This window comes from Miniopterus natalensis, chromosome 2, assembly GCF_054644295.1.
Source record: "Miniopterus natalensis isolate mMinNat1 chromosome 2, mMinNat1.hap1, whole genome shotgun sequence".
Taxonomy (NCBI): Eukaryota; Metazoa; Chordata; class Mammalia; order Chiroptera; family Miniopteridae; genus Miniopterus; species Miniopterus natalensis.
In genome coordinates, this window is record NC_142082.1 from 543,484 (window position 1) to 570,158 (window position 26,675).

At 56.8% G+C, this 26,675-nt stretch overlaps 1 protein-coding gene across 1 annotated transcript in view; it reads left to right on the forward strand.

Moving 5' to 3' along the window:
* The window catches only part of ARHGEF10 (Rho guanine nucleotide exchange factor 10), a 48,866-nt gene extending 38,746 nt beyond the window's left edge, over nt 1–10,120 (forward strand). The window contains exons 23-28 of the mRNA XM_087814055.1: nt 630–850; nt 1,066–1,223; nt 3,164–3,306; nt 4,417–4,591; nt 6,544–6,666; nt 9,436–10,120. Coding sequence (XP_087670181.1) covers nt 630–850; nt 1,066–1,223; nt 3,164–3,306; nt 4,417–4,591; nt 6,544–6,666; nt 9,436–9,920 — 1,305 coding nt within the window. The 3' untranslated portion in view covers nt 9,921–10,120. The remainder of the gene's footprint in view (nt 1–629; nt 851–1,065; nt 1,224–3,163; nt 3,307–4,416; nt 4,592–6,543; nt 6,667–9,435) is intronic.
* The last annotated feature ends 16,555 nt before the right edge of the window (nt 10,121–26,675 follow it).

Consider the following 26,675-nt stretch of genomic DNA (forward strand, 5'->3'; position numbering starts at 1 on the left):
TCCACAACCAGCCGAAAGGAAGGACCATCTGTGAAGATGGACACACCCTAACCCGGCGGCTCCCTTTCCTGTTAACTCTATTAGCAAGACCTGACTCTTTCCCACTTAAAAAGCAATTAAGTTTAAATTGGGAAGTGGACTTTGCTGAGTGTCTCAAGGGCTCCAGCAAACGGGAGGTTGGGATCACGGGGCCCGGCAGCAGGTCAGTGTAGGGCTTCCCATTAGACCCTTCGGCCCACCTGGGGCATTCTTACCGCCTCCTCTCTTGAAGCAGTTTTCTTAGGTCTAATGCCTGGTAAACTCTAGTGTGACATTACCTGAAACTGATATTCATCTGCTTTGTAAGACTTTACGTGGTGTGTGAATACCATTGTATAGGACAAGGCATATGACTTTTAATGCACATAAAATGTGACTTTAAAAAAAAAATCAAAACTCTGTCCTTGCTATCAAAATTAAGAGAAAACACACACCTAGTTAGCGTGGAAAAGGGGACTCTGTTAGCAGATTGTGTAAACACTGCTCCATCTGTCAACGTGAACTTGGCTCTGGTCCTCGCGGACAGTGCCCGTTTCCACCTGCATGGACGCATCACGCTCTCCTTTCCCCCTCCTGACCCCCTGGCTCAGATCGGAAGCTGCACCAGCCAGATGGGCCAGATTGCCATCGTCTCTTTCCACAACTCCAACCCCAAAGTCATTGAGTGCTTCAACGTGGAATCCCGCATCCTCTGCATGGTGCACATCCCTGCAGAGCGGAGCCCGGAGCCTGGCCCTGTCACGGAGCCCGGGACCACCGCTGGGAGCACGCTGGGCATCCCCACCGTCTGCCTGGGGACCGAGGAGGGAAGGTAGGTCCTGGCCCAGGACATAGGAAGGGCTGGCTTCTTTACAGCCCCAGCTTTCCCCTTAAAATGCAAGTAAAAGGTCAAAGTGGTCAAATCTTTGAGCTCGAGTTTCTAGAAGGAGCGGGGTGGGCATCCGTGGAGAGGCTGCGGTTACAGCAGCGGCGCCGGGTCCCCGCACGCAGGGGCAGGTGTGTCCACAGCTCACCGTTCTCTTCCAGCATCTCCATCTACAAAAGCAGCCCTGATGCCAAGAAAGTGCGGCTACAGCAGTTCTTCACCCCTGACAAGGCCACGGTCATGAGCTTGGCCTGCACACCACGCGGCCTGTATGCTGGCCTGGTCGATGGGGCCGTGGCCGTCTACGCCAGGGCACAAGGTGAAGGGGCCATGTGGGTGGGTCACTGCCACAGCCCCCACCACAGACTCTCCCTAACCCACAGACACGCCCTCTCAGGGTTCTGGGGCTGGGAGCCTGAGGCCAGGGTGCCCCAGGTACAGGGTCTGGTGAGGCTGCTTCCTACCTGCAGTTAACGCCTTCTCCCCGTGACCTCATGTGGTGGCCGGGGCTCTGTTCTCCTCCTGTTCAGAAAAGGGCACCAGTCCCATCGTGGCCCCACCGTCATGACGTCACCTAACCCTGTCACCTCCCACAGGCCCCTCCCCACAGCACTCTGCTGGGGTTAGGGCTGCAGCAGGCAAGTGGGGCCCATTCACAGAACAGCCCTGGCCTACCCTCCTGCCCCCTCCCACATCCAGCTGTCTGTGGGGTGTTCACAGCACCTACTGCTCCCAGCGGCCCTCTCTCACCCCAGCCAGTGACCTCCATGCCCACGGGATGCTCTTGATTCCTGTCTCTGTGTCTTGCTCTGACTCTTCTCCGTCACAGGTCCTGTCCCCTCCCACCTCCATCGTGAGCACCCAGTCCCACTCCTGTCCCCTCCCACCTCCGTCATGAGCACCCAGTCCCATTCCACGTGCCCAGAGTGAGATCCCATCCCTGCCCCCCAGGAGCTGCAGTGACACCTCCCCACCCTCCAGAGCCACCTGCCTCTTCTCCTGGTCCCTCTGCCCCAGGCATGTGGCTTCTGTCTGTCGTTCAAACACACAAGCCTGTTCCCACCCAAGGAGTTATCTCCTGCCAGCTGGTCCCTGTGCCTGGAAGGCTGTTGTGCCCTTGACCTTTGACCTTCAACCTCAGCTCCTCGGGGAGACCGTCCCTGATCATGAGTTGGGTCCAGACCACAGTAAATTGAGAGGTGACCTTGTTGCAGGCGGAGGGTCTTACCTGCGCTGTGCAGGAAAAGCAACACCTGGGGAGCGGGTCTGGAAAAGCATTTTATTAACGTCAGGTCCCAGCCTAAAAGCCTCATAAACGGCGCAGCTCGTCTGTCTTCAGATCCCTCATCTCAGTCTCGCCACTATCCTCAGATGGGTTTGGGTGAAAGGCCCAGAGCTAGGAAGAGAGGGAACCGGGGCCGCCTGCCCTCATGGGGAGCGGAGGCGACGCAGATTAGCCTTCAGTTCCGTTCTCAGGCCTGATGGCTTAGGTGATGGTGAGTCTGCAATTGAGGAGTTGATGTTAATGACCCACAGAAGCCCTCAGCCCCTTTTAAAGGTGCGTCGGGTCTTGCGTTAGATGGTGCTTTACGCTCCCGCCGCCTGTGGGCTCAGCACGCACAGCGTGGAGCCCGTCAGTGCGTCTCTGACGATATTTCCACCCAGAATGCTCGCTGTTTCCTGCGTTTCGGGACCGGAGCAAGTTCCTCATTTTCAGTGGAGACGTTTCCTCCCCATAATATGGTGCATATACCAAGGGGTATTTTTAAATAAAAGCTGAAATGAGGATATTTAAAAACTTGCTGAGTTGTTTTGGGTACAATTCCTTCCATGATGACAGAATCATTTTATATATTTATCATTGTAAATAATGGTATTTATTTACCAAAAGCTCAGGTGCTGCGCTGAGCTTCTTAAACTCACCGTCGCCTGGTAAATTCTCACCACAGCCTCGAGGCAACGTTGTCCCCATTCTGCTGAGGAGGAAACTGAGGCTTCGGGCGAACGCTGTGTCCGGGATGCGCCAGGTTGGGCGGGGGAAAGGGACAGCCTGCTGACCAGGGGCTCGGTGCCTTGTCACCAGGTTGCTGGTGGAAACGGTGGGCTCGGGGAACTCGAGTCACCAGAGTCACGCTGAGTGTCACAGCTGCAGACGTCGCCGTGGTTGTCTGTTGTTTAGGATGGTCTGGGACCCCTTCCCCGGCCCCTGTGCGCGGACCACTGACTGTGAATGAAGTAAAATAAATATTTCCTCTTCAGATGGGTCCTGGGACTGCGAGCCTCAGAAGGTGATCAAGCTGGGCGTGCTGCCGGTCCGGAGCCTGCTGGTGGCGGAGGACACCCTGTGGGCGGCGTCCGGAGGTCAGGTTTTCGTCATCGGCATGGAGGCGCATGCCGTGGAGGTGAGCGGCTGGCAGTGACCTTGCCGAGTGCGGAGGTGCCCCCAGGACGGGTCCCGGTCCCCTCCCAGGGCTGGAGGTCAGGGCCGTCCGCCTCCCGCCCCAGCACACTTGCAGCCCCGCCCGAGGCTGAGAGAAAGGTCCCTCCGATTTGCTTAGGAAGAGGGTTACCTCGGAAACTCCGCTAACCCCTGACTAGCCACTGACCCCGGGAGTAATGTTCACTGTTATTGGAAAGACTGTGCTCAGTGTGAACATACAGGCCCCAAGGTCACGTGGGAGGTTAGCGTCCAACGCACGTGGCCTCTCAGACCCTGGGGTAAATGGGTTATTCAGGGAAGGGCGGGGAGACGATTGCCCTGTGGGAAAAGGGAGCGGATGCCAGGCGCCAGCCCCTCTTCTTTTAAACCAGGGGTGGGGAACGTCTGGCCCACGGGCCATACATGGCCTGAGAAATCACTTGGTCTGGGAAATACAGGCTGCACGCCTCGCCTGTGACTAAGAGGGAATGTTCTCAGTAGAAAGAGAATTCTTACTACTCGTTAAACAGAAACCAAGTTAACAGATCTGATGACTGGGGCCCAGCCGAGGTCAAGCCCTCGCTCAGCTGACTCGGGGAGGGCAGGGCAGCGCTCAGCTCGGGCTGGAAGAGGGACGGTGGGACATGGGTCGTCTCCTTCGGCAGCAGCGACTTGGGGTTCTCGGGTGTCCCTCTGCTCGCTCCCACTTTCCTCTTGCTCCCTCCTCTTGCCAGCAACCCCCAGGGCCAAGGGCGTTTGAAGTGCAGCTTTCTCAGCCGTGGTAACTGGAAAGTATGTGAAGTTCCAGAGGCTCTGGGATCTGCTGGGGTGGGAGGGGCGGTAAAATAAGAAACGTTTGACGCTAATGTGTTTCCCACCTGCTTGGGGTCTGTGGTTTTGGAGTGAGGGTCCCTGGCTGAGAGCCCTGAGAAAGCCCCGTCCGTGCCCCCGGCTCCAGCAGGACACGTCTCAGGCAGGACACCTGCATGGCCCAGCGCTCCACGCGGGTCAGAGGGCGGGTGTCAGCAGACTGCGCGGCAGCCTGGCCCCGAGTGCCCCGCGTGCCCGCCCATCGCTCCTCCTTGCCCCCCAGAGCCAGCTGGAGGCCCACCAGGAGGAGGGCATGGTGGTCTCTCACATGGCCGTTGCTGGCGTGGGCATTTGGGTTGCCTTCACCTCTGGGTCCACGCTGCGCCTGTTCCACACGGAGACCCTCAAACATCTCCAGGACATCAACATAGCCACGCCTGTCCACCACATGCTGCCAGGTGACCGGGCACGGGCAGGAGGGCCTGCGGGCGGAGGGCGTGGAGAGGAGGGGAGGGTGAGGGGGTGGGCGGAAATGGGAGGGTGCAGGGAGGGGCCCGATGTGGAGATGGGGGGCGTGGAGATGGGGGGGCGCAGAGGTGAGGGGAGGGTGAGAGGGGGGTGAGTGAGATGGGGTGGGGGCAGTGTGGAGGGGAGGTGCAGAGACGGGATAGGGGGTTGCAGAGATGGGAGTTCAGCCGGTCTCACGGTGTCACACGCTCACTTCCATCAAGGCAGGGACATTGTATTTGTCAGGTGACTCTGGATTGGTGTAGAATCAAATTAAAGTGAGATTTTATAGCCACAGATGCAGAGGATTTCTCATCCTTAGCCTGACAGGCTGGGCCCTGGGCGAGGCCCTGCAGCTGGGGACCAGGAGACTGGGCGGGGCTCCCAGGGTCCCAGAGGCTGCACCTCGGTCGGGAGGTGTCTGGAGGTTGCCCACGTGGGTTGTTACCTGTGTGGCAACAATACCTGAAACTGTCCTGTGAGCTCTCACTGGACGGTAAAGCTCCAGGGGCCGTAGCGATGGAGACTTCCCCAGCCAGGGAACACAGCCGGCACCTTTCTGGGAGGTGACCTGGGGGCCTCTGTGCCTCCTCAGCTGACACCCGCCTCCCGTGGGGCATGTGACCCGAGCTGGCCTTTCCCTCGCCGTGGGAGTCGGTGCTCAGAGGATTGTGCTCTCTGACGTGACCTGCATCACACTAAGCCCCTGGCAGTTGTGGACGCCGCCCTGTGCTCAGCAGTCTGGCCTCAGCCACAAAGGGTCAGAACAGAACTGCCCGGGAGGAGCTCCATCGGGCCCCAGACAGTCCCAGAAAGTTACCTCAGGGTCCAGCTGTGTCCTGCCTCGTCCAGTGTTTAGAGAAGGGCATGTTTAAGGGGAAAGTGCGGAGACCTTGTGTTAAATCGGCCCTCAGTGTCCCCCTGAGCTAATGTCTTCAGGGGTGATGTAACCAAGTCGAAAGGTCAACATTTCTATTGTGTAATTTCCCTCAATACCAGCAATAATATCTTAGGGGAATTTAGCAAATTAAACCAGATGCAAGGTTGTTTATGACTTAGGGAACACAACCCGAGGTGGGCTCATGTCCCCTGGGCTCCTGCTGCCGTCCTGGGTTAACCAGCAGCTGGTTAACCAGCAGTTAACCCTGTGTTAACCAGCAGCCTGACCTGCCTGCTTCCTTTGATTTATGTCCTGGGTGGGGGCAGTGAGTTCCAGGCGTAGCAGAGTTTCCCAGATTCTCATAACATGTAGCACAGACGTCAAAGCTGGGAATGGTGAGAAGTCAAATCCTGTTTACACGCAAACAGGTGACACGTTTATGAGGAATAGAAGATCACTTTCAAAAGAACTTCTGAACGAAAATAGTCAAGTTTTATACATACTGTGTCATCTGCAAAGGTGTGTCCTGCGGGCACAGAACCAGCTTGTGTACGTGTGTGTGCGCCCGTGTACATGTGCTCATGTGTGAGTGCCCAAGCACGTGTGTGCCTGGGTGCATGTGCCCAAGTGTGTGCGTGTATGTGCGCGTGCTCGTTTGTGCCTGATGTATGTGCACGTGCATGTGTGTGCGCATACGCCTCGGGGCTCTGGCGCTGCACCACCCAGAAGTAAATGTTTGCAGAGACAATCGAGGGCATTTGATTCACCTCTGAAGGTACCAGCCCGCGTGAGGCAGAGCTGATGGGGCCCCACCAGGCATCTGCCCAGGGGCTGCCCCAGGGCACCTTCCCGTTGTCTGGTCCTGTCTTTCTCATCCAGGTGACGGACGTGCAGGCCGTGGTTAGCGCTCCAGTGATGCAGGTCCCTGGGAGTCTTGCTGTCTGGGGCCAGGTCTGTCGTAGTTTCAGGCAGCACATGGGGCACCTGGCCCACGGGCCTCAGACTGTCTGTCTGTCCCTGCAGGGCAACAGCGGCTGTCTGTGACCAGCCTGCTCGTCTGCCATGGCCTGCTGATGGTTGGCACCAGCCTGGGACTCGTGGTGGCCCTGCCCGTCCCTCGCCTGCAGGGCATCCCCAAAGTGACAGGTGAGCAGACTCCTCCCTGGCTTTCGGCCCTCTCGTGGCCTCGCCGAGCACCTCGCCTGTGTCCCGCTTTCTCATCCTGGCAGTTAAACAATTTAAATTATTGGGGGTTTTTAGTGTACTGTAAAGACTGTGTCTATTAATTTGAACGATCTTGTGTTTCTCTCTCCTTTATTATAGAACATATATTATAGTTTGTAGTATTACAGACTATGTAGGATCGTTACACGTAATAGTATTTATATATTACACATAACAGCGTGTTTCAGTGTATGTTATAGTATGTAACATTTTGTATTCTAAATATTTCTCCACGTTGGAGCCCCCATTTCTGTGTTCGTGCCCAGGGAGAACCATTCACCTTTTTTGCCACCTGTTGGTTTCTATGACCGGATACAGTTTTCCTCAGTAAGAACAACGCCTTTTGGACTTTATGTTGTAAAGAGGGAAGCCCGGGCCATGCAAGCGCCCTCGGCTTTTACGTGCTGGCGGGAGTCACGTGGGCTCCGTCTTTTTCGACAGTAACTCGGCTTTTCGACCCCGAGCCTGACAGTGCTCCTGAGTCCAGAGCCGGGTTTCCACTCAGGAACCTGTCAGGGGAAACAGCCCGAGCTGTGCACGAGGCGTAATGCAGAGAGGTGTTTGCACAGCGCTTCCTGGTTAACAGCACAAAACAGGAAGCCGCCTAAATGGTCTAAATTAGGGGAGATGTTTGAGAAAATGGCCGTGTTGCTGTTTCAGAATCTTAATGCGGCCCAGTAACAATAATGGGTGTGGAGAGGTGTGAATCACGGAAAAATGTTAATTATATAGGTTAAGTGAGACCAAGATCTTAAATTTTATGTAATATTGGCCATTCAGGAAAAAAAAAAATCTCAGGGAAAACATATTTGTAGAAAACTCACCAAAATGTGCAGAAAGGGCCTATTTCTAGAGTCTCTTGCTAATGTCGACCTTGAATGCTTAGCTGTCACCCAGGCACCCCTTTCTGTCCCTGCCCAGCTTGAACGGGCCTGTTGTAAAGAGGTCTGTGATTTAGGTGAGTTCTCAGCAGGCACGACCACATGTCGGCATGAAGGACCTCAGTCTCGTTCACTCATTTCTTACGATCTACACATTATTCGTACATGACTTGTGCCCATGTGCACAGCGCACTCGGTGCTGAGACAGCCGCCTGCACCCCGCGTTGGGGCAGGGGGACCCCGCTGACCTCAGCCCTGCCCGGTGCTCCGTCCCTGCAGCCACACAGCTGCTCTCGATTTCGGTCTGTCCACCAATTTGCTCTATTTGTGCCTTGAAACAAGCTTTTTTTTTTTTTCTTAAAAAAATATGTTTTTATTTTTAGAGAGAGTGGGAGGGAGAGGGAGAGAGAGAAACATTGACGAGAGAGAAACGTTGATCGGCTGCCTCCTGCACGCCCCCTGCTGGGGATCGAGCCCGCAACCTGGCGTGTGCCCTGACCGGGCATCGAACTGGCTGCCTCTGGGATGCTCAGCCACGCCAGCCGGGCTTGAGGCAGGTTTTAATGTTGCCTGTATTTGCATTTTCTGTCACTGCCTCATACAAGTTGCAGCCTGATTTCTGAGCTGCGTCCTTGTGCATGTGGCTGGTCCACGGTCTGTGCTGGGCAGCATCCTGTGCTCCACCCGCTGAGTCGTCCCCAGGTGCTGTGGTAGGTGTGGTGTCTCTCCTCGAGTGGGCACAGTTCCCCAGGGGTGTCTGTTGGGCATGGTGTCGCTGGTGAGGAGGGAACACCTGTGCTCAGTCACCAGGTGAGGCTCAGGTGCCTTCCCCGGCTGTCAGGTCTGTCCCACAGCCATCACCCGACCACGTCCCCCGTGCCCCGCTGTATGGGAGTTCTGAATTTCCCAGCTGTCCCGTGAGGAATGACATCTCTCCACGGCCAAGGACCCTGTAGTTAGTCGTCGGCTTTGGCCAACGTGGGACGTAGGTGAGGCCCGTGAGCCTATCTCAGCCAAGGGTGCGTGCTGGGCAGGGATGTGCTTCCTGGGCTGAGCCACCTCACCTGTGACGCCCCCAGGACTGTGGGGACCTGCACCCACCCGCCTTAGGAAGTCAGTGTTCAGGGCCCGTGTTTCACAGAAAGACCGAGAACATGAATCTCATCACTTTAAACTGAAGAGTCCCCATAGAATTAAAACCTTAGCCCGGCCGGGCGTGGCTCAGTGGTTGAGCGTCGACCTAGGATCCAGGTGATCAGGGTTCGATTCCCGGTCAGGGCACATGCCCAGGTTGCGGGCTCAACCAATGACTCTCTCATCATTGATGTTTCTCTCTCTCCCTCTCCTTTCCTGTCTCTGAAATCAATAAAGACATATTTAAAAAAATAAATAAAACCTTAGAATTAGTGTGTCCTAAGCCCAAAAACCTTTTCATTATGAAAAATGGCAGGAAGTTTAGGCACCTTGTTGCTAAAACTGACACATTTCAGATGCATAATTTTTAATCAAGACTTAGGGAAAGTGCGTTTCCTTCGAGCAGGGAGAAGGCACTGTGCAGAGCCCGGGAAGGAACCGTGACCGTGTTAGAGCTGAGGCTGTATTCGAGACCATCGTTTTGAAAGCTTTCTTTGCATTAACTAAAAGCCCACGAGAATATAATTCAGAAGCTGTTTTTATTTTGACTGTCATTCAGGTTTTAGGGTTTTTGCAGGATTTTGTCACTGGGACGTGGGAGACGGTCGGGTGGACCCTGTGTGGCTTCCGTGTCCCTGCCCCACACAGGCGACAGCTGAGCCCTCTCTCCCTGCAGGGAGGGGCATGGTCTCCTACCACGCCCACAGCGGGCCCGTCAAGTTCCTGGTCGTGGCCACCGGGGTCCCCAAGGCAGACAAGGACAAGCCCCAGGACAGCCCGCCCCCCGGCTCGGACCCCCAGGCTGAGGACCCGAAGGATGCGGCCCCCAGCGAGGGGGCCGGGCCCTGCCTGAGCCCCAGCAGTCCCGACGCCGTCTGGCTGGGGGGTTCGCTGGGTTCTATGACGCACAAGAGCGACTTGTCTTCGTCGTCGGGGTCCCTGGAGCACAGGTCCGAGGACAGCATCATCTACGACCTCCTGCGGCACCCGGGCACCGCGCCCGGGCCAGGGCGGCGAGCCAGGAGGGCCAGGGTCAGCTCGGTGCTGGTGGCCTGCGGAGGCCAGGGTCACCGGCGCGTGGGCAGGCGGCCGCGGCAGCAGCGGCCCGAGGAGCTGGCCTCCTCCATCATGGTCTGGCAGATCCCCCTGCCGCACGTGTGACGACCGGCCCCGTCCGCACTGGTCGGGGGCAACTTACAACAGCCTTCGGGGAAGAAATGTGCAATATCGTGACGGTGGCGTTCCCTGCCCTGCGTCCTCCTTCACGCCGAGAGCCGGGCCGACGCTTGTGGGGAAGGCGGGAGAGGAGCAGCTGCGCGAGGGGCGGTTCTGGGGGTCCGCCCGCCGCGGCCCAGCGCCAGCGCTGAGCCCTCCAGGCCTCCTCCCACCCGCAGCCCGGGCTAGCGCTCGACCCTCCAGGCCTCCTCGCACCCGCAGCCCAGGCCAGCGCTCGACCCTCCAGGCCTCCTCGCACCCGCAGCCCAGGCCAGCGCTCGACCCTCCAGGCCTCCTCCCACCCGCAGCCCGGGCCAGCGCTCGACCCTCCAGGCCTCCTCCCACCCGCCACCCGGGCCAGGGCTGAGCCCTCCAGGCCTCCTCCCACCCGCAGCCCGGGCCAGCGCTGAGCCCTCCAGGCCTCCTCCCACCCGCAGCCCGGGCCAGCGCTCGACCCTCCAGGCCTCCTCCCACCGCAGCCCGGGCCAGCGCTGAGCCCTCCAGGCCTCCTGCTGGGCCTGCCACTTAGGGACTTGGCGAGCTAAGAGCTCTCGGGAAAATACAGCGTCTTCAGTGGCGTAGGGATTTATTAACAATTCTTAAAATAACTTTCTGGATTCGGATTCACTACTTTTATTTATATTGTATGTCTTTTAAATTCCAGAGTAGAATTTGTGACGTGAAGAAAGGCAGGTAACAGGGACCAGTCCAAGGGTGTTTCTCGCTTTCTGACGTGAGCTGGGTTTTCCAAAGTGAGACGATGTGCGTATTGTATATTTTAACAAAGTAGTATTTTTATATTGCATTTTTTCTATTAAAAATTAACAGCTAATGCTTTAGTGAATATATTAACTGTAACATTTCATAAATAATGTTTGCTTTGAACCAAAATGCTCAGTGCCTGTCAACATTCAGACTCTGGCGTCGACGCCAGATTTTCTCCCCGTCAGTAGCATGGACGGGACACGTCTCCGTCTCGCAGGAAATGCGTAGCGAGTGTGCGTTGACTCCTTGATGCTGTTTCTGGCACCTGTTGACGTGAACGCTGTTTCTAGGGTGCATGCTGAGTGACTCCTGGTCCCGGGGCCTGTGGCTGTGCCATTCCTGGGAGTGGGACAGGCACAGAGAGGCCCCCCCACCCAAGGGCCTGCCATTGCACAAGTTTGCTTCTGCCGCCTGCAGCCAGCGGGGGTGTTGCAGTCGCAAGGGGCCAGTGCATCCCTGCACTCGCCGTGAACTCAGCTCTGCTTCCTGGGTGGTGACAGAACTCACCCAGCACTCACCAGAAATAGCTTTCTTAGCACTTTACAGGTGACTAAAAATGCTAATTTTGTGACTCAGCCAAATATTCTCCAAGGTGCTTGTCTTGCCCTCACGTGACAGGAACTCCCCCCCGGCTGTCCTAAACTGTTGGCTGCTATCTTATCTCATAAATAAAGTCTTTTTATTTAAAACTGCAATGTTATGAGTCCCCCCCCCCCCCCCCCGAAAAAACACAAAGGGGCAGTCGAATTCTGGAGAGGAAGGGGTGGCCTGGAGTCCTTTCAAACCCGGAGTTGCCGCTGACTGGTTTGGGAGTTTTCGGTAAATCCAGAGACAGTCCCACAGTGTGGGGGACACGTGCTCGGAATCTGAAGTGGAGCCGAGACGCTTTGGAGACTCGTGTCCTCAGCAGCGTTTGTTCTGGGTGGCGCCACGAGACGAGTGGGTTGAATATAAAGTAGAGAAGGGGTCCTTGGCGTGGAGCGAGCCCCTGATGAGAACAGCGGCACTGCCGGTGGTTCGCTGGTGGCATCCAGCAGCTCGGATGTTCTTTACCTAGCCCGAGGCACTCGGCGGGTCTCCTGGTCTGCGTCACGATCTCAAGTAAGACATTGCGGCATAAATGAGCGGGAGTCAGGAACCTGCCCGCTGAGCGCGGAGACCTGCGTTCAGGGAGCAGCGGCTCGCCACCTGCACGCGTGTCTGGAGTCCTGCCGAGCCCGTGCTACCAATAGCGACCCTCTGGGGCTGCAGTGTCCCTTCATTCGCCTGGAGCCTGTGCAGAGCCCGGGCCCTTCCTGGTAGCAGGAGGCGCAGTGAGCTGGGCCTCATTGAAGCCTCTGCCCAGTGGCTCAGAGACATGCTCATCCACGGAGGACTGTGTTGCTGTGGCCCGTGCCACCGTGGCCTGGCTCACTGGCTCCCCTCCTGCCCTGGGCGATGCCAGGCCAAGCTCTGCCCCTCACACCCAGCGGGGCCCAGGTCTGAGGGGCCCAGGTCTGAGTGGGCGGGTCCACATTGGCTCTGAGAAGCTGATGGAAATGGATTTTTGCAAATGGAGCCATCTTATTTGATTTTCTGTATCACGTCCTAAAGTATCTTTTTCTGTAAATCATTATTGTTGTAAACTGGGTTAGATGAGAATTCCTTAGTCCTGAGGAAGGAGGGATAATTCGTGGCCCCCGTTTTTTCATCTGTAAAATGGCCACAGTTGAAGCCCTGCTGACCTTGCGGGGCTGTGGCCTCCAGGCCTTACGTGGGTGGAAGTGCTTCATGCAGATGGATTTCTGATGGTGAAGGGCTGAGCAGTGGAGACACTGCCGTGAGGTGGCCCGTCCGTCAGGCATCGGGCGCGGTGTGGAGGGAAGCACCGTGTGTGGGGGCTGCAGCCACTTCCTTAGTCTCGCTCTTAAAAACGGAGTGACTGTCCTAAGAAAACGAGCGAGCGATTATGTACCATTCTCCTGGACGGTTTCCAGGCACTTCGCTATTTGAAAGTAAATGCCCGTCCACACCCAGCAGAACGGTTCTAATTTAGGCGCAGGCCCTGCTGGTCCCGGTGAGAGTCACTTCTCCACACTCTCCCCACCCCTGCACACTCGTATGCACACACACACTGGCACACAGATGATCACACATGCTCACACCCCTGCACACATGTACACTCACATGCGTGCACACAGCACATGAACATGCACGCACATGCACACGTCACACACAGTCCTCCAGGCTCCTTGCCCCTCCCTGCAGGGCCTGTTCGGACCATGTTTATTCGGGCGGAAAAGACAGGAGGCAGCTGGCAGGGCCCTTGGTCTGGCTTCGGTTGCTCCCTGGGACTCTGTCCAATGAGTGTGGGAAGAATTAACCCTTGAGAAGCAGCTTGGAGTGTTCTGGGTACCTGGCAGCTATTGTTGGGATGAAGGCCCAGGGGTTTCTCTGTAGCCTCTCTATTGCGCGAAAGTGCCACCCGGGTGCTTGGAGGTGGGGTCACACACCTCCCTGCCATCGGGGCCTGAACTGGGTGCCACTTCCATTTGCTCCTAACAAGGACGTGCGGAGTGGGCAGGAAATGGGATCCCATCATCTCTGTCACCTGTAAATCAAGGGTGACTGTGAGCATTGGAGGGACCGGGACTCCTGCCGCTCCGGCATCCCCTCCCCACAGCCGCCTCCACACCTGCCTGGGAAGGGCAAGGAAGACGCATCAGCTGGCTTTTCCAGGACAACCCTGTGGGGTGGGTGCCTCGTCTCCCCATTTCACAGATGAGGACACCGGGTCTCGGAGTTCCGGTGTCTTGCCCAAGGCGACTCTGCCAGGGAGTGGCAGCTGCTGGGCACTGGGGTGTGCATCCCCGGGTGGTTCCCAGGCAGGTGGCTGGTGGGGACCACTGTGGTCAGGAGCGCTGACCGTCCATTCCCGAGACAGCAAGAGGAACTGGAGTCAGCCCACGTCCATCAGCGGAACCTGCCAGAATTGGGATGACGGAATGAAGGGTAAGCCGTGGGCCCTTTGCTGGCGACTGGGGGCTTGGCCAGGTTGCATAACCATGATCTCTGGAGCCCAGACAGGGGCCGAAGCAAACATAGAAAGTGCTCACAGAAATCAGGGATCTTGTGCAACCCCGAGCTCCTGCAGCTTGATTTAAATCGCAGGGACAACTGAGCACTCAGCGCACGGGGGAGTGGTTTGCTGGCTGGAAATTTTGCACCAGACTGTCTGCTTCTGAGATCTGGGGGTGTCTAATTCTGCTCCAAAGAGCCCCCTGCAGGGAGAGTGAGCACCAGGCCTGGCATAGCTGCCTTTGTGAGGGGAACAGAGATGCCATCTTCTGCCCCAGGATGCTGCTCGATGGCTGAAGGCAGGAGCCCAGAGCATGGGGGTTTGTGTGCAGGCCGAGGGTGGGGAGGGCAGCTGAGATGAAGGTGGGCGTGTGCCTCTGCTCTGTCCCCGCCTGGGCTTTCCCTGGCTCCTAGGATACCGTGGGTGGGCGCAGAGCCTGGGGACCCGGGAAGTGAGGGGACAGTAACCGGAGAAGCAACCCAGAAAGCCTGGCACCTGCAGGAGTGCTGGTCGTGCACCCGGATGAGAAGTGAGGCCCGGACAGACTGTGTGCAGGGCCCTGGTTAGGTAAGTGATGAAGACTCATCTAAAAATAACTGCTTGTCCTTTGGTTTTGTTTTGTTTCGTTTGGGGGTTTTTTTTGGTGCTAACATATGGGATCCTGCTCTGTCTTTAGCTCGGTGGTTGTCAACCCCGGGAATTTTCACTCCCCCAAGGGGACATTTACAGTGCCCGGGGACATTTCTGGTTGTCACTACTAATGAGTTCCTTGAGCATCCAGTGTGGGGGCCGGGATGCTGGCGGGCACCCCTTATGCACAGGACGGCCGCGAATGTCAGTATGGAGGCAGGAGCACCCGCTGGTCATCAGGAAGGGAGGCCTCCTCTCATTCCCTCCACCAAAAGCCAGCTGCTTGGGTCCTGCTGGGTGTGAGCATGGGGTCCTGCTCTTTGCAGATGTCCTGGTGCTATGAAAGCTGCTGAGGTCCCAGAAAACCTCAGCATATTGTTCTTGGATTTCAAAGAAAGAACTGGCCGTGAGGACGGGTTTATCATGACTTAAGTGTGCACTGGAGGCAGCAGACCGGTGATGTTTCCTGCTGCACTGGCTGCCACCCATGAAGCTGAGCTGCTGAGTCCCACGGGGTCTGCAGAGGGGCCATACTGGGGGGCGGCTGGCCAGTTTCGCCGCTATCCAGACTTTCCCAGCACAAGATTTTATAGGGTACAGAGAACAAGGCACACGGGGTGGGGGATGTCCCCCGAGCACAAGCTGTGTGAGATCAAAAGGCTGTTTTCTTGACTGAGGAGCTGGCCAGGCTCCCAGGGTCTCACCGTCTCTTGCCGATGGCCTTCATCTGTCCCCGCAGGGTGCAAGGGGAGCTGGAGCACCGGAAGGGGCCCATGTTCCCATTTACCACACACCTGGGCTTCCTTCTGGGCCGGTGTGGTTATTGCTCCACATGGTAATTTGATTATAAACTGTCCTGTCTCCGTCGTGAACTGGGGATAGCAGGGGTGAGCAGGGCACGGCCCGAGCGGCCAGGCGTGTCTCCAGGAGAGATGCAAATTCACCCTGGGCCAGGGGGAGAGACGCTGCGGCAGGTGACAGTTCCTGGGCCTGCTCTCAGGTGGGATCAGCAAAGCACACCCAGGTGGCACCGGGGTGAAGGAGGGTGGGTCCTCCACACGTCCCAGTCACAGAGACCCCCCACCAACCCCTCCAGGGACAGGCTTCCTCAGACAAGGGTGCTCCCCCCAGGTCCCAGGGACCCACGGGCCTGCGGTTGCACCTCCATTTTCTCCTTTGTGAGCAAGTTAGTTGGGTGGACCTCGCCAGGTGACAGGAGTAGACTAGAATAACGTGTGGGAGGTCCCTGTGTGCCAGGCAGGTCGCTGTGCTCAGAAAGGAGGCAGCCGGGCGTGTCGACACTTTCCCGCTGGCCTGTGTCCATCACACAGGACCCTGCGGGCTGTGCTTCCTGTGGGTACCCACAGTCCTCTCGCTGCTTCGTATTTCTCTGCTTCAGAGCCCACCTGTGGCCACCTGCAGCGATGGGCCCTGCCCTGGCAGTGGGGAGGGGGGAGACCAGAGGGAGTCAGGCAGGTCTCTCCCCGACCTGTCTGGGGTGCTGCTCGGCTGCTTACCAGATGCACCCCCACTCTGTGGTGGATGCCACCCCCAAAGGTGTCCTCACCCTAGTTCCCAGACACCAAATATGGGACTTCACAAATGTGACTAGACTGAGGATCTTGAGATGAGAGGACGTCCTGGGTTATCTGGGTGGGCCCAGGGTCCTCATAGGCCCAGCCCAGGAGAACTGCGGTGCAGAACCAGGAGCAGCCTCACATCCGGGGCTGGGTCTCCCAGATGGGGCGTCCACCCAGGTTTGATGTCAGCGTCTGGAGCCCAGGGAGCAGCAGGAGGGGACCATGTAGATGGGGACAGGGAGGTGGCCGGCAGGCTGGGAGGCTTCCCTGTGTACTCGCTGGATGTAGCTCAGAGCCCATTTACAAACATTTCACCCCCTCAAAACCCTAATTTTTCATAAGTGCACCCCTAACTGCAGAGTGACACACTGTTTGGAAAGACCGTGTATGGGGTATTTCAGTCGCATCATGTGCTGTGGTCCCTTCATGGCCCTGACACGGGGGTTTCTCAGGGACAAGCAGCTGCTGCTGTGTGTCCTTCGTGGGACAGGCATCCTTGGAGCTGGGCTCCCCGAGGTGTTGCAGCCTCGGCCAGCCCTGACCTGAGGTCACGGGATGATTTTACATCTGTCTAACTTAATACTAAGAGAACTGCTTTGTCCTTGGTGTGTTTTAAACATTTTTTCTTTGCCTAATAATTCACTTTCATGGATTGAAAATAAGGAAACAGCTAACTGATCATCACAGCAGGTAGTCTGGGAAGCTTGGCTTAGACGGGAAAGACGCACAGGCTCTGCAGCGGTTTGCTGGGGCTGCCGTGACGGAGGCCACGGGGGGGGCTGCCATGTTGGATGCCATGGGGGGGCTGTCGTGACCGAGGCCACAGGGGCTGCTGTGACGGAGGCCACGGGAGGGGGGGCTGTCGTGACCGAGGCCACAGGGGCTGCTGTGATGGAGGCCACGGGGGGGGCTGCCATGTTGGATGCCATGGGGGGGCTGTCGTGACCGAGGCCACAGGGGCTGCCGTGACCGAGGCCACGGGAGGGCTGCTGTAACCAAGGGCACAGGGCGGGGCCAAGGGGCTTCAGACAGCGGGAACATCTCTCTCTCAGTCTGGAGGCCTCGGGTCTGAGGTCAGGGTGTCGTGGGCAGAGCTCCTCTGAAGGCCCCGGGGAGACCGTTGGTCTCTCTGGCCTCTGCTCTTTGCTGGCGTCCTTGCCAGTGTCCTTGCCGTCCTTGGCTTGTGGCCACCTCATGGCAGTCTGTCTCCGCCATCACATGGCTCTTCCTTGTGCGTGTCTGTCCCTGACTTTCCTCTTCTTACAAGGACACCGGTCGCACTGAATTAGGGCCACCCTAACGACTTCACCTCTCCAGATAAGGGCACATCCTGAGGTCCTGCGGTTGGGACTCCAGCAAGTCTCTCTGAAGAAGACACAATTCAGCTCACAAGGACCTTTAACTTGGGGTTAACTAGAGTGTGCCGTGTGATTGCAGGGTCCTTAGTTAGTTCATACTTTTGAGGATTTGTTATTTAGACCCGACTATGAAAACAGTTTAAATACCTTGAAAATAGTTTAAAAACTATTACATTTTTATTTTTATTTCTTTTCGAAGAAGGTTTGTTAAGATCAACACTAATAAACGGACTGGCCACATGGTGGTCGTATATTTGCTCCCTTGACAAGAGTGTGTTGCCTCCTGGTAGCTTCAGGCCACTGAAGGCACGTGCACAGCAGCCACACGTCCACGGAGGACGTGAGGAAGGACCAGAGGAGGTGGGCATGCCGTCCACGTGGCATCCTCCGCCCACAGAGCCACAGCCACTGAGCGTGCGTGGGCTGCTTCACAACATGGGCCGGGCTTCTGGCTATAGGCAGGTCTCTAAATATTCAAATCAGGCCCACAGGAGCCTTATCTGCACCCAGAGGCAGCCTGGGGTGTTTGCAGTGACCCACGAGCACAGGGTCATACAGGTGCTAGTGGCAGCCAGTCATCAGTGATGTTTCAGAGCTCGAAGGAGCAGAGCGCTCTCCCAGCGCAAAGCTCTCAGCACTGGCTTATGAGACATTGGGGGCAGCTCAGACAGAGGGAAGAGCTTCAGGGTATTCGGAAAGCAGCTCACAATAGAGGCAAGTGCACCCCAAGTTCATCAGCGCCGGAGGGGGGAGCCTGAAGGGGTGAGCTGTGGGGAAGGCGGCTTTCCTTCCACACAAAACACAGAGGTTTAAAGTGCAGCAGTGAGTGTTGCTCCAACGCCAGCTCCCAGAAATTCTAATTAATTTTTCATGCCAAGAGTCTGAGAGTACTTTGTAGCAATTGGATCCATTCCTGACAGCTACTGGAATTTAACTGCTGCTTTTTGGAAGGCAGGGGGAGCAGAAACTCGTGTGGGCTATTAAAAGCTTCAGGGCAATTATTACCCAGTATTTGGCGTTAGGACACATAGGAGCACAGTGTTTAGTGTCTGTTCCCACAGGGTTCAGAACCAGGGACCGTGACTGGCCAGCCACCTCCCTCCTGTGCATCTAAGTACTGGGTGGACACCTGGGATCCATGTGCTGAGGTAAAACACCGGCTGCACATCCCCGGGGAGCGGTGATGGGACCCGACGTGACGCGGGCATTGTCTTGCCCTGGGGCTGAGGTCCCCCGCTCTAAGTGATGTGCACACACCACCTCGGTCCTCATGGGGAGGGTGCGACCACACCCCCACTTACAGTTCACTATGTTTGCAGGCACAGGTTTGACTTGGAATATTCTTTTTTTTTGTTTGTTAATAGCCAGGATATTTTTTCCATTTATTTTTTTAGAGAATGTGGAAGGGAGGGGGAGAGAGACAGAGAGAAAGAGAAACAGTGATGTGAGAGAGACACTTCGATTGGTTGCCTCCTGCATATGCGCCAACCAGGGCCATGGATCCAGCCTGCAACCTGAGATATGTGCCCTTGACCAGAATCGAACCCACAGCCCTTCAGTCCTCAGGCTGATGCTCTAACCGCAGAGCCCAACCGGCCAGGGCCTGCACTGTGATATTCTTTTATGTCTTCAAGTCAGTGGAGAATTGAAATAGTAAAATGTTATTACTCTTGAAACGCTCTTGAAACAGATGTTATTTGACACTTAGGATGGTTCCCCCCCCAGACATGGTTACCCCCAGGCTCTGTTCCAGGGACCCCAGAGGTCCCTGTAGGGGCCACAGGGCACTTTAAGGACGAAACACCTTCAGTCTAAACACAGACAGGGCCCCAACTCCTGACTTACTACACGGTTGGTGTAGGGCCTAAGTGAACTCATTTATTTATTTTTGTTAATCTTCGCCTGAGGATATTTTTTCCATTGATTTTTAAAGAGAGTGGAAGGGAGGGAGGAAGGGAGAGAGAGAGAAAAGTCGATGCGAGAGAGACACATCAACTGGTTGCCTCCCACATGCACCCCGACCAGGGCTGGAGATTGAACCTGCAACCCAGGTATGTGCCCTTGACCAGGAATCGACCCTTCGACCCTTCAGTGGGCTGGCCAGTGCTCCAACCACTGAGCCACGCTGGCCAGGGCAACGCACGTATTTTTTTCATTCCATCAATAAATCTTTATTGAGAACCTAGTCAATGCCAAGGATTGTAAACCCAGCAGGAAGAAAAGTTAACTGTGACCTCTCTCCCCATCGCCGGAAGCTGGCAGAATGGTACAGAAGACAGGCCAGGCCAGGCCAGCCCCTGTGGCTGGGACAGCCGAGTGCCCGGGAGGCTCACCTGCAGAGGTGGGCGCAGAAGCAGATGCAGCGAGGCTGTGGGTCCACCCAAAGTGGCTCTTGAAGAAAATGTGGAGTGTGGGCTGAGGCATGGCTGGGAAGTGACTTTAAACTTCACCCAGATCCTTTTAAGTCGCTGGTACAGGGCGGGCTGGTCCCAGTGAGGAAGGTAAGCAGGTGTGCTGACAGGTCCCAGGAGATTTTAAGCGTTTGGGGGATACATTGAACAAACTAAAAATGGAGCAAGACAGGAATTATTTTAGCTTCCAAAAGATGTGTTTTTGCTGGAGTTAACTGATAATTAAATATAATCTATATCCCAATAGTTGCTCCGTTGCCGCCTCCTTGAACCCAAGTCTGACGTGGAATATTCCACCCAGCAGCGGAACAAAAACATCCGTCAGGATGTTCTCAGGGGTCCAGCTCTGGTACAGACATCCTGGCAAAGACTGTGAAAAGCAAACTTTAAGAAAAGAAAGACAAAGTCAAGGCTCTGGCTCCCCGTGCCTGTGGAAATCTAATATTATTTTGTACAAAACCTTTAAAAACTGTGTTTACTGCCAGGGGTCCAACCTAAGAACAGAAGCCGGGGGAAGCAGCCGAGTGGGTTTCAGAGGTGACTTGTCATCCAGACGTGTCCTGGGCCACCGCTCTTCACGCCACCCAGGTTCCGAGGGGCCGTGGTCCCCGGCAGGGCCCTGGAGGTGTGGAGGCCACATTTCTAGAATCAAGAACCAGTTCCTAGTGTTGTCCACATCAGTGTTCCGAATGTCTTTCTCTCATTCTGAAATCTATACGGATGTAAGCAACAGACTTGTTTTTAAAAAATTTTGATAGATTTTTAGAGAGAGGAAGGGAGGAGAGAGAAACATCAGTGATGTGAGAGGGAAACACTGATTGCTGCCTCCGGCAGCCCCCTGCTGGGGATGGAGCCCCAGCCTGGCCTGTGCACCCCTGGGATCCAACCACAACCTTTAGGTGCGGGGAGGGCACCCAGCGGCTGAGCCACGCAGGCCAGGGCTGCAGGCAGTAGGTTTTTATCCACTGAATTTGTCAACAATGCCTCATCCCAAGTTTTACAAAACTGTATAAACACTGAATTTGATTATTTCCCGGTTTCCCAGAGGAGTTCTGTGGACGCAGAAGAGGGAGGCCTTGGGCAGGGCCTTCTGTTTCTCCGCGGTGGGTGGGGGTTCACACGCAGGAGTCACGAGGGGAGCAGGTCCGGGGACCCGGTGCACAGGTGATGCGCCTCCCACGTGGGCCCTCCCGCCTCCAGGCTCTCCTGCGGGACCTGGGAGCCCAGGGAGGGGTCGGCGAGCGGACCACCCACCCCCTCCCCTCCCCCCTCCCCCCCTCCCCCTCTCCTCTCCCCGTCTCCCATCCCCCTCCTCTCCTCCCCCGTCCCCCCCTCCCCTCCCCTGCCCCCTCCCTCCCCCTCCCTCCCCCTCCCCCTCCCCTCCCTCCCCCTCCCCTCCCCCTCCCCTCCCCCTCCCTCCCCCTCCCCTCCCCCTCCCTCCCCCTCCCTCCCCCTCCCCTGCCCCCTCCCTCCCCCTCCCCTGCCCCCTCCCTCCCCCTCCCTCCCCCTCCCCGCCCCCTCCCGCCTCGCCCGCGCCGGCGCTCTCCACAGGAGCCGCCCCCCGCGCCCCCGCCCCCCGCGCCGCCTCGCGCTCCTCCCAGCGGCTGGGCCTCCACCGGCGCGGGTGAGTCCTGGGCCTGCTGCGGTCGCTTCCCAGGTGCGGGGGGCGCGGGGCGCGGGGGGCGCGGGGGGCGCGGGGGGCGGGCCGTGCCCAGGCCCCGCGGGCGCTCGCACAGGTGCGCGGACGGCGGGCGCTCGCACAGGTGTCGGGGGGGGGGGGGCCGCGCGCACGCGCAGCCGGGACCCCGCGAGGGGCCGCGTCCCGGGCCCGCGTGAGCGCCAGGCGGAGGGGAGGCGCCCAGCGGCCAGGTAGGGGCGGCTCCGGGGCCAGGCCGCGGCGAGACGCCCCGAACTCGGGGACCGGGGAGAGGGAGCGGGGGGAGGGCGCGGACGGGCGCTGGTGGCCGCCCCGCGGGGGGATGCGGGGCTCGCGCGCGGGGGTGGGGGTGGACCTCCGTCCTGGGCGACCGCGTGAGGATGGGGTGCACCCACTTGGAGCCCCCTCCCCGCAGTGCGCCCCCGCGGGGAGCGGGACAGCCAGCCCGCAGGCGTGCGAGACGCCGGCGAGCCCCCCGGTGACCGCCTCCGAGGACACACGGCGGCCGCCAGCCGGTCCCGCCCCCGATGGCGGGTCCCCGCGCCGGTCCCTCTGAGCGCAGCCGGGCGGGCGCGCCCCGCGCTCCGCCGAGCGTCCCGGGGAGGCCGCGGGGCGCCGTGGCTGCGTTGGGCTCGTCCCCAGCTGCCTGGGCCCTGCCTGTGGGGCCACAGGAGGCGGGATGACAGGCACCTCCCGGGCTTGGGGCAGGGGGGCGGTGGGAACGTGCTGGAGTTTGTGCGGAGCCGGCTCCGTGCCCGCGGGCACCCAGGGGGCTCTCCATCCCGCCCCCGGAACCCCAGGTCCTCCCGCTGCCCCCGCATGGTTCTGGGCTCCCGCAAACTGAACGCTTTGTTTCCTCGGAGCCTTTGCTCCACCGACCACGCGGACGGCCCTTGGCGATGCGGTGGCGCGTGTGCACGTGCGTGACACCGGGATGGGGCCGGGTGGGGAGGAAGGGGCGGCCTTGGAACTGAGCCCGCGTGTGACCAGCGCGCCCAGCGCCGGCGCCCGGAGAGCCTGGCGTGGAGTTTAACTGCGTTTCTCCAGCCCCCTCCGCCCCCACGTGCTGGGGGCCAGCCTCTTGCGGCGGGTCTGGGCAGGGTTTCCTCCGGGTCCCTCACTCAGGCTTGACAGGCACCAGGAACACAAGGAAGGTTTTAAAAATTGGCCCTGGCGGGTTGCTCAGTTGGTTAGAGCTTCATCTTTATAGGCTGAGGTTGCAGGTTTGATCCCAGGTCAGGGCGGGCACAGGAATCAACCAATGAATGCATGAGTGAGTGAAACTACAAGTCAGTCCCTCCCTCCCTTCCTCCCCCCTTCTCCCTCCCTGCCTCCCTCCAGTTAACCACCTCTTAGGTCCCTACACAGCCATCTTCTCCCATATCTAGTCCAAGGGGAAAGAACAAACCAATGTGATGAGCTTTACTTCTGCTTAACCCACTACAGGCAGGTGACCCTCAGATTGTCAATTCCTGCCCATCCCCCACCCCCGCCCCACGCCCAGCAGCAGTCTCTCTACCTCTGACTAGGAAGCCTGCATAGGTGCCCGGGTGCCCTGGGCCTTGCCTCCTAAGCTATCGGTGTCCTGGTTAGAGTATCCCTGTCCCCAAGCTGAACCCCAGGAGCCATCAGATGTGCTCAAGGACCAGTCCGGGGGCTGCGCATCCGTGGTGCTAGGCATTCTGCTTATATCGAAACAAAAACTTAATGAGGCAAAAGTCTTTTGAGCTTTTACTGTTCATCGCAAGACAATTGTTAGAAGGCATAGCGTGAAAACTAGTGAAAAGATGTCGTTTGCAGTGTTGAAGGCAGTCTTGTCCGTGGGAGAAGGGAAAGGGAGGTGAATGTTGTCCATCTAGAGTGGAGCTAGAGACCCCCTCCGCCTTGGGGGCCTTCCGAGTCCACGTAGTGGGAGCCCTGCCTCCACCCACTCAGCACTCTGCCTGTACCTGAGGGGATGGAAGGACCTGGGTGTGTGGCAGTGAGGCCGTGGCTTCGTGTCTGAACACCTGTGAGGACAGTTCCCGTGGCTTCTGATCTGGTTCCCGTTTCAGTACAAGAAGCAGTGTTGAACCAGGAGGTCACAGTTTGATTCCTGGTCAGGGCACATGCCTGGGTTGCAGGTTTGATCCCCAATAGGGGGTGTGCAAGAGGCAGCTGATCAATGACTCTCTCTCATCGATGTTTCTCTCTCTCCCCCTCCCTTCCTCTCTCTGAAATCAATAATAAAAAAAAAAAGCAGCAGCATTGTCAACGGGAACACGGGGGCTGTTTTCAGCTTCAAGTGTACGTTCAGTGTCTTTGTCCTACACCGACACAGAGAGGCTCTCCACGCTGCAAACGCCTCCGCCTGGGATTGTGCTTAGTTGTTTGCTAAATGCCAGCAGCACAAATTGCTCAGTAATAATAGCTGTGCAGGAGGCCGGAGCTACTTAGGCAGCTCTGCTGCTGCTGGGCCCACGGGGGAAGTCTGGCCGTGGGCTGGAGTGAGTTTTGGATCAGGAACCGGCCCTGTCATTTTGAAAGCAGGTCTTTCGCTGGCGACTTACAGTGACAGCTGCCCTTCATTGGATCTCAGGGGATTATTGTCTCTGTCATGGCCTCAATTTAGGTTTTTCTAGTGAAATTACTATAATTATGCTAAAAATCATAGTCTTGGTACCTGGAATGTGTTTGCAAAATCATTAAGAATGCGCAGTAACTTTTGGAATAAAACAGAAACTTCTAGGAGCTTACCATTTGCAACAACCCCCTCCTGCTAGAGGGGATGTTGCAGTGAAACAAACAGAGCCTTGAGACCCAAGCTCCTGTCTGCCTCTGCAATGTGACGGGTTAAACGTTCATCTCCTTCTGGCATGTGGGGTCAGGCAGAGGTCCTGGGGAAGGGGATACAGTGGCTAGTAAAACAGACCCAGTCCCCACCCCTTGCAGCTTAGATTCTCACAAGGCGAAGGACATTAACATAGAATCACATTAATTCACATGTAATAAACTGAGACAAGGGCTCTGAAAGAAGGAAAAACTGTGAAACCCTCTGGCAGAGGGGTTTTGAGCTGAGATCTGAGGATGAGGGGGTGGGGAGGGCCGTGTGGGGCAGTTCCAAGGAAGAGCACATGCAAAAGCCCTGTGGTGAGGACCGGGGCACACTGGAGAGCTGCAGGGAGGCCAGGCAGCGCCCCTGGAGTAGTGTCATAATGTGTAACTTGCTGTAACTTTTATTCCTGATTAATTGTGGTGTTTCTTTTATGTAGATCGGTGGAGCTTTATACTTTAGGGCTTGAAGGATTATGTGGGACATGGATTAATTTTTCAGTACTGAGACCTCCTGAGTCTTAAAGGGGAACCATCACAGAGGATGATGTGGATACAATGTTTCATAAGCGGATGACTCCTGTGCCACTGTTCCATGCTGTTGTTACTGTTTCTTTTTTTTGTTAATCCTCACCAAGGATATTTTTTCCATTGATTTCTAGAGAGTGGAAGGGAGGGAGGGAGGGAGGGGGCGAGAGAGAGGAGAGAGAAATGTTTGTGTGAGAGACACATTGATTGGTTGCCTCCTGCGCGCTCACTGACCAGGGCCGGAGATTGAACCTGCAACCTGTGCATGCCCTGGATGGGGCCGAACCCGAGACCCTTTGGTGCATGGGCCTGCGCTCTAACCACTGAACACACCGGCCAGGGCTGTTGTTACTATTTCTTCATGAAGTCTTAGTTCGCAGGGGACCTCAGTGTGCAGCTCCCGAGTCTGCTACCTTTGTCCGCACCACTGTCGTCACTTCTTTTACTGCTGCAGAAGTCTCCTGTGTGGGCTTGACAAAGGGACCAAAATCAACACGTCACCGATTCCCCATCATGTGCTTTTGACCTCAGGGGACTGGCAGGTGCAGTTTGAGAAAGTGTCGCATTCCCACGCTGTGCGCGGTGTCCAAAGTGCATCCCCGTGTCCTTGGAAGCGTCTCTAAAATCTAAAGCCCTTTGTAGGAGCTCCTGGGCTGTGCCACGCAGGCTGCTGCCCAGGAGCCCCAAAGGGAGGGTCAGCTGCCAGAGCACATTCCAGCAGGGCCGCCTTCAGGTGGACTGTGCCCCCGTAGGGACCTGCCCACGTGTATATGGTAGGCACACGCTGTGGGCAGCCGTCACAAAGCGAGGCTGGGCTGTGATTCCGGGTGGACCAGGACTGGCGCAGACCCATCACCACCTGGCCCTGGGGCTGCAGGGCTGTCTCAGAGTCCTCGCCTCTTCCTGGAACCTCAGACCGGACACGGCAGGGGATGTGCTGTCCCCGTCCCGTGTCACCTCGCGCTGATGTCACAGCCTCCCTAGAGTTTTAACTCGGGTGACATGCTGTGGTACTTGCCAAAGCGGGAGTGTTGTTTTCAGAATAACCCCCTTTGTGAGACCGACGTGAGTTCTCTTGTCCTGAACTTGCCACAGACATTAACTTCAAACCCACGTTTAAGGGGAAAATGTGATAAAACCCCTCTGTTGGTGACTGTCACCTGCAAACCACATTTACTCAGATGCTGGAAGAATCTGCAAAGACAGGAAATAACCTTCCCTTGGATTCATCTCAGGATAAAACCACGAACCTTTAGTTTTGCACCCAGCCACACCTGGCTGTGTCACCGTCCTGACGTGACACGGGCTGTCCAGTGTGTGGGCTGTGTGGACGCAGATGTGCCAGGTCTGTGTGACTGGGACTGAAGAGGGTGAGTAAATTAGTGCGTCCCCCCGGCACTGAGAATAAAGTAGGGTGTCCCTGCCTGGTGATCAACTCGAGCTATTTACACTCAAGGTTGTGTGGTGTCCAGTTTTCAGCAATTGGCCAGATTAGCTGTTTAACGATAAATTCTGGTAGCTGTTTAAACATAGGCAGTAACACTTTAGGTTGTACATTGTAAAATATTTCAGACACCATGAATGTAATAAAAGGAGACACTCGCGTATCCCTGTAAGATTTGATACATGTTATCATTGTATCATTTACGTTTTAAATCTCTTAAGAAACCAGATGGGGCAGAGCCAAGGAAGCCCCTCTCTCCTCCCTAACTAACCAGAATCCACGCCTCTTCCACACTGCCATAAATAATATGTAGTTTATTTCCTGTTTAAAATGTACTGTATTGTGTCTTTCTGCAAACCTTCAAAAATTCAAAACTGTGCTTATGAAATTTATTCACATTGTTACACGTAGAACTACTTAGTGTATTTACTGTAATGTGTGTGGTCATTTTGGTGGTGG